General features: G+C 46.6%; 1 protein-coding gene across 11 annotated transcripts in view; it reads right to left on the bottom strand.

Annotated features, from left to right (window-relative positions):
• The window catches only part of satb1b (SATB homeobox 1b), a 61377-nt gene that overhangs the window by 16791 nt on the left and 32086 nt on the right, over positions 1-12500 (bottom strand). For 5 of the 11 annotated variants that reach the window (XM_066644484.1, XM_066644493.1, XM_066644476.1 and 2 more), the window contains 5 exons: positions 11548-11999; positions 9506-9718; positions 8514-8585; positions 7057-7128; positions 6248-6424 (listed from right to left, as the gene is read on the bottom strand). In XM_066644484.1, coding sequence (XP_066500581.1) covers positions 6248-6424; positions 7057-7128; positions 8514-8585; positions 9506-9718; positions 11548-11999 — 986 coding nt within the window. The remainder of the gene's footprint in view (positions 1-6247; positions 6425-7056; positions 7129-8513; positions 8586-9505; positions 9719-11547; positions 12000-12500) is intronic. The other 6 variants (XM_066644501.1, XM_066644543.1, XM_066644553.1 and 3 more) reach the window with 4 other exon arrangements.

Here is a 12500-nt window from a genome sequence, read left to right as displayed (position 1 = left end):
TCTCTCTCCCAAGGGCTCTTCACTTGGTGCTGGTCTCTTTACCATGTGCTGCAGAGCCCTCCATCGTGTGTCTTTTATTTATTCCTCCTGCTCCAAGCTAACCAACTCAACACACTGCACTCAACTCACATTGACTCACCCAACACACTCACACACACTTACTATTGCTCTCTCTCTCACACACACACACACACCTGCTCTACATGCACCGCTGCACATTCACCCAACATCCAAAACATACCTCACGAATCTTCACACAAAAGACTAAAAGAGAGTGATGTGCTGTTTTGTTAACAGTGTAATCCACGCAGAAGAAAGCGCTGAGAATGTGTACGTCATTTCCACATCGATAGACAACACCGCATCCACACCATCGCCGCTGAAAGTTAGTAAAGTGGAAGACTGAATTATGTGAATTATGTGTAAGCAGAAGGCTTCATTCACATGGAAGTAACGCAGGCAACTGTTCAATGCATCACCTTCTCAGCCCGAGTCGTGCTGGGTTCATAATCGGAGATATTCATATTCATATTGTGATAATCCGTAATAAGCCTTTAGTACGAAACGTATTTAATCGTAAGATCAATTTATTAGACTTCAACAGAATCCAATTCAGTTAAATTTCATTTTATATCGAAGTTAGCTCCAGGGGCCTAGAGGTTGTGGGTTCGATTCCCGCTCCGGGTGACTGTCTGTGAGGAGTGTGGTGTGTTCTCTCTGTGTCTGCGTGGGTTTCCTCCGGGTGACTGTCTGTGAGGAGTGTGGTGTGTTCTCCCTGTGTCTGCGTGGGTTTCCTCCGGGTGACTGTCTGTGAGGAGTGTGGTGTGTTCTCTCTGTGTCTGTGTGGGTTTCCTCCGGGTGACTGTCTGTGAGGAGTGTGGTGTGTTCTCCCTGTGTCTGCGTGGGTTTCCTCCGGGTGACTGTCTGTGAGGAGTGTGGTGTGTTCTCCCTGTGTCTACGTGGGTTTCCTCCGGGTGACTGTCTGTGAGGAGTGTGGTATGTTCTCCCTGTGTCTGCGTGGGTTTCCTCCGGGTGCTCCGGTTTCCTCCCACAGTCCAAAAACACACGTTGGTAGGCGGATTGACGACTCAAAAGTGTCCGTAGGTGTGAGTGTGTGAGTGAGTGAATGTGTGTGTGTCTGTGTTGCCCTGTGAAGGACTGGAGCCCCCTCCAAGGTGTATTCCAGGTAGGCTCTGGACCCACTGTGACCCTGAACTAGATAAGGGTTACAGACAATGAATGAATGAATGAATGAAGGATATGAACAGGTGTTTGACCAATAGAAATTAAACTCAAATACAACCAGAGGCTTATAGGGAGTTATCAGAAAAGGGACTGGCATTTCAAAGCCCTATTTATCGTATGATATTTACTAGATTTGACGCAGGGCCACTGCTATAAAACACCTGCATTGTATTCATTTAAGCGCCCCCGTACTCCATAGAAATAAATGTCGTATGTCGTTCCAAACCGAACTACTCCATTTCTCTACATTTTGTAAGCGTTCACGTATCGGTTCCCGTATAGATTCACCCCCACAGCTGACTCTAAACTACAGAACGTAGGTTAGAAAACGCTGGACTACTCCTTTAAGCTCCACAGTGAAGGAGGAGGTAATTGAAATGCTGGTGTGAATATGAAAGTGCCACCAAACAGAGAAAGGCTGCCTCTCAGGTCCTGCATGGATACGAGCCCAGAGAGGGGGACAACATGGCTGAGGTCCAACACCCATCCCCCCAGCACATTACACACACACGCACACACACACACACACACACACACACACACACACACACACACATAAACATGAATACACAAAAAGAAAGATGTGCGTGCACACATCCACACACACACACACCCTCTTTGAACCCCTGTTTACAGCTCTTCAGGCCCTGGAGACCACCTTTCTGCGCCCCTCCCTCCATACCTCCATCACTTTCCCCTCTCCACCTCTCCTCTCCTCCCTCTCTTCTCCTTCCTCTCCCTCCCTCTCTCTGCCAGCAGTATGGGGAACACAACCGCTGCTTATTGCTGCACGTGAGAGACTGGGATTATTATGGGATGCACACTATATGTAACTATCTAATGGATTTATATCAGTAAAGCATCGCTGTTCAAAGAAAAACATGTATTTCCATTTGTGTGAACATTTCACCAAGAATGGACCAATAGAAATGCTCCAAAATGACTTCCATTAAAACATAAGGAGGTATATTTCATTCTCTTCTAAAGCTACTGTTTTGGAGAAGTTTTTTGGGCAGGTGATGAATGATCTGGGATCAGAATTACAGCCAAAAGTAAGTAGGAAGCCTCTCTTTACTTTAACCAAATCCTCGCCTCTTACATAAACGTGGATATCCGAACGAGTCCAAATGCACGGTAATTACAACTGATAACGTGGTAACCTACGTGTTCCTGTGCGTGTGCTGACACACGGAACGTACGGTCACGCTTTGATGCTGCAGAGTGGAAATGTCAGCGCTGGGGAAGTTTCAGCTGCAGTTTCTAACAAATGTTCAGCAGCGGAGAGGGAAATGCACTAAAGACTTTCAACAGCACTAATCTAATCAGGCACTGGAATACACATCATTGCAGGGAACGGAACATGAGACGGCCAGCATAAGCTGCAGGAGCCTTTACACTGGTGTCTCGCTGAAAATCTGCTTTATATTCTATTTATTTTATTTTCTCCCCAGTTTTAACGCTGTAGAGTTCATCACGCGGTTCAAACGGCTGACACTGCACAGCTCAACGTCCTTGGAGGAGACCACCAACCAACTACCGAAACATGATGGGCTAGGATGGCTCAAACTCACTTGCTCAGACTGAGTATTTTTTTTTGTTATTGGTATCAGCCAGTGTTCTCCCTGTGTCTGCGTGGGTTTCCTACGAGTGACTGTCTGTGAGGAGTGTGGTGTGTTCTCTCTGTGTCTGCGTGGGTTTCCTACGAGTGACTGTCTGTGAGGAGTGTGGTGTGTTCTCTCTGTGTCTGCGTGGGTTTCCTACGAGTGACTGTCTGTGAGGAGTGTGGTGTGTTCTCCCTGTGTCTGCGTGGGTTTCCTACGAGTGACTGTCTGTGAGGAGTGTGGTGTGTTCTCACTGTGTCTGCGTGGGTTTCCTCCGGGTGACTGTCTGTGAGGAGTGTGGTGTGTTCTCCCTGTGTCTGCGTGGGTTTCCTCCGGGTGACTGTCTGTGAGGAGTGTGGTGTGTTCTCCCTGTGTCTGCGTGGGTTTCCTCCGCGTGACTGTCTGTGAGGAGTGTGGTGTGTTCTCCCTGTGTCCGCGTGGGTTTCCTCCGGGTGACTGTCTGTGAGGAGTGTGGTGTGTTCTCCCTGTGTCCGCGTGGGTTTCCTCCGGGTGACTGTCTGTGAGGAGTGTGGTGTGTTCTCCCTGTGTCCGCGTGGGTTTCCTCCGGGTGACTGTCTGTGAGGAGTGTGGTGTGTTCTCCCTGTGTCTGCGTGGGTTTACTCCGGGTGCTCCGGTTTCCTCCCTTGCTCCAAAAACACAGGTTGGTAGGTGGATTGGTGACTAAAATGTATCCGTAGGTGTGAGTGTGTGTCACCCTGTGAAGGACCGACGCCTAGCCACCTTGCGCTCAGTGATACCGGGTAGGCCCTGAACTGTAAAAACGATTACAGAGCATTCATTATTGTTAATGTCCTGGAAATTTCACCAGTAAAGCTTCAATTATATGAAGCACCTAGCAACTTTACAGTTTAACTCTCGCTTAATTTCATATACGCTGTAAAGTGTGACCATCTTTTAAAATAGAAAATCCATTTCCGGAAACACTGGGACATTTTGTGTTAATTCTGTTGCCCCTTTATTCACCTGGCCAAAGCGCAAAGGACTCCTGCAACATACTCCAAAAACACTGGGACAGAGGAGTGTTACAACACCTTTCCATTTAATGATGTCTTTTAATCCTTTGGGAACTGAGGATACCAATTGTTGCATATTTTGTGAGCGAATTCTTGTCCTTTCTTGTTTGATAAAAATGTTTGGTTGATTCTCATCACAGGTTCTTGTTTTAATTGCATTTACACAATGTCCCAACTTCTCCGGATGTGGCGCTTGTAAAAATACTGAGTAATAACACCATTATCAGCCAAATATTAGTGTTATTATTATCATCGGTTCTTGGTATAGACCAAGAAATTCCACACCGGTTCATCCCTCGTGATTCCGGCTGCGCATGTGATGGCGGAGCTGCAGCTGGTGAGCAGTTGAGCATTTGTGCAGATGAAGCTGATCAATCTGCCTTTCTGCCAGTGCCCTCTGTTTCTGAACCACTGCATGCCATGCTACCCAGGAAGCATATGGGCATCCGGCCAGGAGAGAGGGGAAGGCCCCCATCCCCCACTCTGTGCACACACACACACACACAACATACAGAAGCGCAAACCCATTCTCACTAGCGCTGTGCCATAAACCATTTGTTAGCTGATACCACATTATAGACCTTTGCGATGCTAACCAATCACAGTGCTTTTTCCTGTGCGCTGCGATCACTCTGACCAATCACAGCTGCAGACTTCTAAGGGGGGCGTCGTTGAATCGAAGAGGTCTTGTAAAACGCAGCGACTGTACTCTAAATCACGCCTGCGTCTTTATTGCAACAAGTGAGAACGTAACCATAACGTGGTCTTTTTGTTTCATTATTTACTCCGTTCAAATTCACGTTACGTGGAGTTTTACCAGTGAGAATCAGAGCAGATTTCATTTACAAACATCACGCTCATCATCAGGCAAAAACGGATAAAGAGTGTCTGGAAAACGGCCATCTGAAAATGAACTGTTTTTGGTACATAAACCCACACAAATGACATAAGTGGACCTCCGAGAAAAAATAAAATCCCAAAATGTCGGATATCGGCCCACTAATATATTGCGAGGCGAACTCGGGTCCCAGTGCGCAGCAATATAATCGCAATACTGGAATTCTGCCCGTATCATGCAGCTCTAATATACATGCAAAAAAAAAAAATGCTCATCAACTCTCACCACCATCAACTCTCCAGCAAAGACAGTTACTGCTGGCTGGACGTCCAGCTTAGCCCCAGTGGGCCTGGTACTGGGGAGAGGGGTAGGAGAGAGAGAGAGAGAGAGAGAGAGGGATGGAGGGGAAGGAGGGAAGCAGGGAGGGGGGGACCAGCTGCCCGGGGAGCACACATTACGAGATGGAGCTGGAGATAAGTGCTCTCCCCGGCCCCTTTTTCAGCTGCGTAATTAGCACAGTTCTTATCTGCTGCTCAATTCACATTCACACCAGCCATGAATGGGGAGCACAGACATATGCAGGGGGAGAGAACACACACACACACACAGATGCAAACACACATGTGTGCCTGTACACGGGTGCACACACATGCCCACACACGCGCGTTATCGCTATGTTTATGAGGACTATTTTTCAGCACAGAAATAACCAAAAACTGTGATAGGAAAATACTGTGAGAGTTTTTGTTTTGTTTTTTTTTTCAGGGGGAGGAATTAATGCACTCGTTTTCTGTCTCGCTCTCCCTCGCCCCTCCCTTTCGCTCCTCAGCTTTGAACTCATTTGAACAAAAACAGTGGTTTGTGCATCAAACTGTAATTTGGTAAAAGAAAGGTATCTGGCGCGGTGATCAGTGCAATCAGCAAAAACCCACTGATATTTCCAGATAATTTAGGGCTTTTTAGTCATTTTTTCTCCCCCCCCCTCGCTTCTTTTTTTTTTCCCTCCTCGCCATCAAATGCAATTGTGAAAATCTTCCACCGCGCAACGGAGATATTCGAAACCTTTAATAACGGGCCTCGCCTTGTGCTTCTTTAATTAGTTTTAATAGAGAGAATCAGACGGTAATTTGGTGCACACAAGCCTGTATTCAGCAGAAGGTTGTTCTATGGGTGAGATAATGGTGTGGGCTTTGCCGAGAGCCAGTCGGAGACGGGACAATATAAACACGTTTGTTTAACGTTGAAACACTGTCTGCTGTTCACAAGGCCACAATAAAGCATGCCTATGTCATTATGGCAGTAAATTACCCGCCTGCGTACCTGCCTGTCTTTGCTTTTATCTTTATATCTGAGCTGGGAGCCGCAGAGCCTCCGTATACAAGCGCCGGCCGATGTTTTGTCAACCCGAGGGTGAGACGTTCGACCACGCAAGGTCACGTCTCAGACGCATGACGCCACCAAAGCAGTGGTCGGGATTGATCTATTTAGCCTCGTCTGGTTTTGTCTTATCGCCGCTGTCGGAGGCATACCTGGCTCTTGGAGGCGGCGACCTTGGCGAACATGGCCTGGGACACCTTGGCCCTCTTCATCTCCTGCTGGATCTCGTCGTAGATGGAGGAGTTGATGTTCAGGATGGAGCTCTCCTGCTTGCCGTTCCACTCCGATGGCAGAGGAGAGGGCTTCACCTGGGCAGGGACCCGAGACGCCTTCTCAATACAGCATAGAAGGGGCAGCATTTCAGTAACACTTCTAGTGGCATTGGACTTAATAACATCAGTAACTTGACAGCGTTAAACAAAGGGGATAACTTTTCATGATGGGTCCAAACTAGTGCTGGGGGCAAATCAATATCACCTTCAACTGAAGGCTTTACCTCAAATACGATTAATTATTAATTAGTAAATATGCTCCAGTATTAAAGCTAGGAAATATATTGCTGGGAGCCCTTTTTGAGCCGTGCTCTACTGAAAATTTGATGATGTGACTGGGCTTCAATGGTTAAAAAAGTGTTAAACGGGTTCAGCATCGTCGTCACTATAGTCCAAACACGTCCAAAAGACGGACACAGCATTTTTCTTTAGTCGCTTTAGCTTTAGCGGCTCGGTCGGCCTCTGTGTTTAGGTTCTCCTTCATGTACCGTGCATGAACACACAGTGACAGCGACACGTCGTCAGAAATAACTGAAAAAATCGATAAATGCCCAGCCCTAGTCCAAACTATTTAAAATATCCCTTTCAGACGCACTTTATAAAGGATTTAAATGAGAATGATCATGTGTTTGAAGAAGTGTAGAAGGACACTGACAGTTCAAAAAGGTGTCGTGAAAAATGACACTCACAGGAGAGATGCCCACTGGAATCCTTGGGTTCCAGTCTTCAGGTCTGATATTGTTACATTCTTCTCTTCTGGGCTGTAGACACACACACACACACACACACACACACACACACACACACACACTTTTAGCACATTTAACTCTTCTGAACCGTGCGGGTGAAAACATAGTTTAATCATCTAATCTAATGTTCACAGCGCACTAAATTCAAAATGAAGAGCCTCCCTTCTTGAGAAGAATAATCTGCTTAATGTCTCTTTAGAGGACAGGGACTCTATTGAACATATTGTAACACCTTTCTTCTAATGATTTACGTCTGGAGCAAAGAGACCAGCGACGGGAGACTGTGGCTACATCGCAGACGGGGAGGGGAGAAAAAAAAATAAAAAACACGTCTCACGCCTACTGACAGAAGTGGCGAAAATAACGCTGTCAGCAAGTCGTTTCACAGCCATTCTTTCCCCGAAGCCCATGTGACGGGGTTGAGCTGTTTTGTGACCGTATCTAATTGTTAAGGACGGAACATGCACAAACTTGCGTGGCACTGTCTGTCTGACGACCCATTAACGTACGTGGGAGAGTCATACCTCCACCGACGTTTTTATGATGGCCATAAAAAACAAAACAAAACGAAGGCGGGAAAAAAAGTTAAAAAAAAAAACTGGAGAGCTGCCGCCCTGCTGATTTATAGCACTGGGACCAGTCAGCGTCAGCCTCGATTGCGTCTCCTGCGTGGGGTTGGCGTGCGCCACATGCTCTCGCCTCACACGGGCACAGGCTTGGCGCGGGGAAATCTCGACAGCCGGAGTAATAACCGCTAATGTAACTCAACAATATGGCTGAGATGCATCGAGTATGGATGGCATGGATGCGTGGGTACGTCTCCACGCCAGGCTGAGGCCCATTCAGAATGATTTAGAGCATGAGATGTTTGTATGTTTCTTGCCTATGCATTCTCTTAACTGCTCTTTTACATATGCAGGTGCGTTCGAGCACAGATTTGCAGAGATATAGCGTTGTAAAGGTGAGAAATATGAGCATTTCACCCTCATCCTAGTCTTTTTAAGAGAAAGTGAGCAGATATTTTTTTAATACTCTCAGTTCTTCATAGTAATGGCTGTATTGTTTCTACATTTCGAGTCGTTAAAGTCTAAAACACTGTGATTTATGCTGAGTATCGTGAAAATATCACGTATCGCGATACCTAAATGCTGTATCTAATATCGCCCACCCCTTAGCTCTAAGCTTTCTAAGCTGTACACAGTCTACACAGATCAATCTATGCACATGTATTTAACCCTACGGTTTCTTCTGAATAAAGTTTTGATCTATCCGTCTACTTATCTATCAATCTGTCTATCCTACATCATGTCTTCTAATAAGCCGTAGCAGAATCTGAGCTGTTTTGAGGCCGCGCACGCCTGATAAATCAAAGAATCAAGAGCAGTCACTGAACTAACCAAGTCAGAGTAGCATCTGATGATGGGATCTGAACTGGAAAGCAGCATCTGGTTCACTCCTACACTCTGGTTCTAGCACACACACACACACGCACACACACACATACGCACACAGAAGCAAACACACACTTGAGCGAACAGCAATGGCATTTCAGCCTTTGCTATTGTACGAGCCTCAGTGTGTATGAGTGTGTGTGTGTGTGTGAGCAGGAGAGGGGCTTTATCCTCCGTAAAAAAAAGAAGCCCTGGATCAGCCCAAGCGACATAGAGGGGCTTTGTGTCCACTACGACACACTCAAGTGCACTTGAAGAAGTCTGCAGTGGAGAAGTTATCACAGTCGGTTATTTACTGACGGCTGTTCAGGGAACAGAGTTACGTCTAGAATTTTTAAACACATCAAGGCACTTATCAGCCATAACATTATAAACACCTCCTTGGAGCACTTTGTACTTCTACAATTTCACACACTGTAGTTGCTCTTCATACTTTGTCACAGGGTTTAAGAGCTCCAGGAGCCACTGCTGTGTCTGATCCACCACCACCACCACCAATGTCACTGCAGCGCCACCCAAACTAGGCCTGTTCTGTTGGGGTCCTGAGGGTGAAAGGGGGCTAACAAAGTCTGCAGAGCAACAGATGGACCACGGTGTGTCGTTGTAGATCTACAAAGTCCTCCTGTGTTGTCAGTGGAGCTAAAAGTATGAACACTGAGTGCAGAAACAAGAATGATCTGTAGAAACCTGCCAAACATTTAAGATCTCCCTGTAAACTCGTTACAATATAAGCATCATTTTTACAAATGCAGTTATTCACTTAGAATCCAGGCTTCTGACACCATTTTGATGCATTTAAACACAGTTATTTCACTGAAACGATGGTGTCAATGCTATCTCTCCCGACCCTGGTGTCTGAGCCTTTACACGGTTGTGATTAAGCTGTATCCCTAAGTTCTGGACACCACAGGAGGCCAGTGTGTGGTGGAGATGATCACCTGTACAGGGCGTGACGGGGGAGTGCTGATGAGAGGAGCAGGGCCCATGGCGGAAGCTGCTGTCAAACTCCTCTCTCTCTCCTCCTGGTAAATGCGATCTCGCTCGGCCTCGGGAAGCTGCAGGAAGTTCTGCATGGCCCTCAGGTTCACCAGCAGCGACTGAGACGCTGTTTTAGGGTCCTCCTCTTTCCTTAGGATCTCCGAGAGAAGGCCCTGAGACAGAGAGAGAGAGGTGGGGATGACAAAGAGAGGCATAAAAGAAACTGTAAATGGCTGACAGGATCTGCACTGTTCTCACTCACACGAACACGAACTGAGTAATAAGACGACTCCAGCAATTAATTCGTACGCAAAAAAAAACAACCCAATGACCCTAGATGATTCTGGACCTTTGGTATGCGCTAATCTGCCCTTTATAACTACCCCCCAACTTTCAAAAGCCTCCTCTTATCCTCTCTATCTGCGCCATAATCAAAAAAGGCCACCAAACCCACACACGCTTTTCTCAGTTGGAGACGCCATGACATGTCACCACAAGTACTCTTCATTAAACCGCCGCGGAAGAATGTATGATAAATATTACAAGAGCTCTCCAAAATAATAAAAAAAAAGGCACGTTGCGAATTCTTTATAGTGGAGATAAATGGGGGGAGGCTGCCAATTTGTGTGCACACAAAAAAAATGACTCTCCATCTCCATTCACACTCCTTCTTTCCAATAGATTCTTATCACTTTCACACGACTTCAAAGCCGCGGAGAGTTATAATGAGCCTCACAGTGAACCTTCCCCAAAACTATGCAGAACATCTTTAGACGGTATCTCCGTGGCTGGCTCCAGACAAAAAAGAGAAAAGCAAGAAAGAAAAACCTGTGAGCACGGTGCTGCGGCGGTCCGTGACCGGGCTCCCCATGCACTGGCGGAGAGCCAGGTACATCTCTCTCTCTCTCTCTCTCACCTGATGACAGTAAACAGTTGTCATGGCACCATGTCTCTACAGGACTCAGAAGCTTATGCTAACAGCGAAGCGGCAAGCGCTGGTGTGAAGTGACAAAGAGGAGAAATAATAATAATAATAATAATATATATATGTAAAAAAAGAAAGAGTGGGAGTGCAAGACGTTGAGGAAATAAAGTTCTACTACTTTTTGGTGAAACTGAGAAAGGCACAGATGCAAGTGTCTGGGGCTGTGGCTTTCCAAGAGCTCCAGATCTCTCTCTCAAAAATGTTGGTCCTGTTTTCCGTGACTGAATACTCTTCCCTTATCTGTTGATTCCCACAACAAACAACATCAAGCTCGCCATCTCTCAGAGAGAGAGAGAGAGAGAGAGAAAGAGCATTCCATTGTTTCTGTGTTGCCAGAGCCGAGTGATTAGTGTAATACGGCCTACGTGTAGTGACACGCATCAGCCAAACATGTCATAGCTGATGTATGGCACTGGGGTGGTAAGGAATGATATGATTCAGCTTTCTGACAGTCGACAAAACAGCTCTGGCGACAGTAACGTATTCGTAACGTGTCCTTAGTATGTCTGTGTCTGTGTGTGCGTTTACATTTAAACCCAGAAGAAAGCAGCCGTGTTTACCTACACAGGCAGATCTGGAACAGATACAGACAGAGATCTCAGCGCTGCTTTTTATACGGATGCTTGTAAAAAAATGTAGTTAGACGAGTGGGATTGGTAATTGAGGAAAAGCTAGAAAGCTAGCGCTGTTGTAGCACGTGTCTGCGACTAGAAAACGGTTCAGACTTCTTAAGCGAGACTTCTATTGGATGAAACCTAAAATGTAAAAGTTTCCAAACCCAAAAATAAATAAATAAACAAATTAAAAACTTAACGGAAGCGGTTCCCTGTGCTTTGTAGAAAGTATAGGACGGAATTAACTACAGATAAAAAGCAGTTTTGATGTGATATAACTGTATCTTCACAGATCTTTAACTGATTTAATTGACACATTTGAAGTGAATTCAATAAACCGCTTTGACTCATCACAGCCCCTACGTTTTGGACCCCAGCCCTCGGCGAATCGCTGCTGCGTTACCTGCGTCCTGTTGAAGGCCACGCGGGCGAACACTGCTTGGGAAATGCCGGCTCTCTTCAGCTCGTCTCTGACCCACTGGTAGATCTCGGAGGACACCTCTGTGTTGGAGGACACCTGCGGGTCCAGGGGCTTGTTGAGGGCGCGGCTGACGGGCGGGTGGTTCAGGTACTGCTGGTTGAGGGACTGCTGGGCCAGGAGCCGGTTGACGGCGTACTGCTGGTTGAGGATCTGCGCCATGACGATCTGCTGGTTGACGAGCTGGGGGCTGATGGGAGTGGACACCAGGCCCGGGTGGAGGCCCGGGATCTGGGCTCGGCCGGGGGCCTGACCGCTGTGTGGGAGGGGAACCGGGGAAGGGGGCTGCTCCGCCGTGCTGCCGGGGATGGGCTGCTGACTGAAGCTCAGGTGGTTGGTGCCGGGTGGGGAGAGGTCCGACATGCCGTCCATTTCTGCTACAGAGAGAGAGAGAGAGAGAGACGTGTTCAGTGCTGATTCAGTTCGGTCTGAGCACCAGTGCAGAGAAGAGCATAAAATCAATGGCTGCAGGGAATGTCTTTAGTCAATTAGCAGCTACTTAAACTCTTTAAGTTTGAAACGTTAAAAGACAGGAGGTGGGGAGCTAACTTTAATGTCGTTTCCAAACACAAGAAATGCCTTTAGGACGTCACAGCGTATGTAAGGGTTAAAGCTATTCCCAGTGTCTTGAAAAATAGCTGTAACAGTGCGTCCTATTTTTAAACCCGATCATCTGTTAATTACTCACTTATATTAGCTTCAATACAGCTACTGAACGTCTTTATATTAATAACTGAACAACAAGCCTAGGGTTCAAGGACAAAAACAACAACAGATAAAGGGATATAAGCTGCACAAAGGGTTAGACGCAGGGTTAGACACAAAACACAAATACGTGATGTGGACAGTTTCTAAACACAACTTGAAATGTGAGAAAC

The sequence above is a fragment of the Hoplias malabaricus genome, chromosome 1 (genome assembly GCF_029633855.1).
Source record: "Hoplias malabaricus isolate fHopMal1 chromosome 1, fHopMal1.hap1, whole genome shotgun sequence".
In the NCBI taxonomy this organism is placed as follows: domain Eukaryota; kingdom Metazoa; phylum Chordata; class Actinopteri; order Characiformes; family Erythrinidae; genus Hoplias; species Hoplias malabaricus.
The sequence above is the reverse complement of the archived record's forward strand: the minus strand, read 5'-3'. Positions and strand labels throughout refer to the sequence as shown.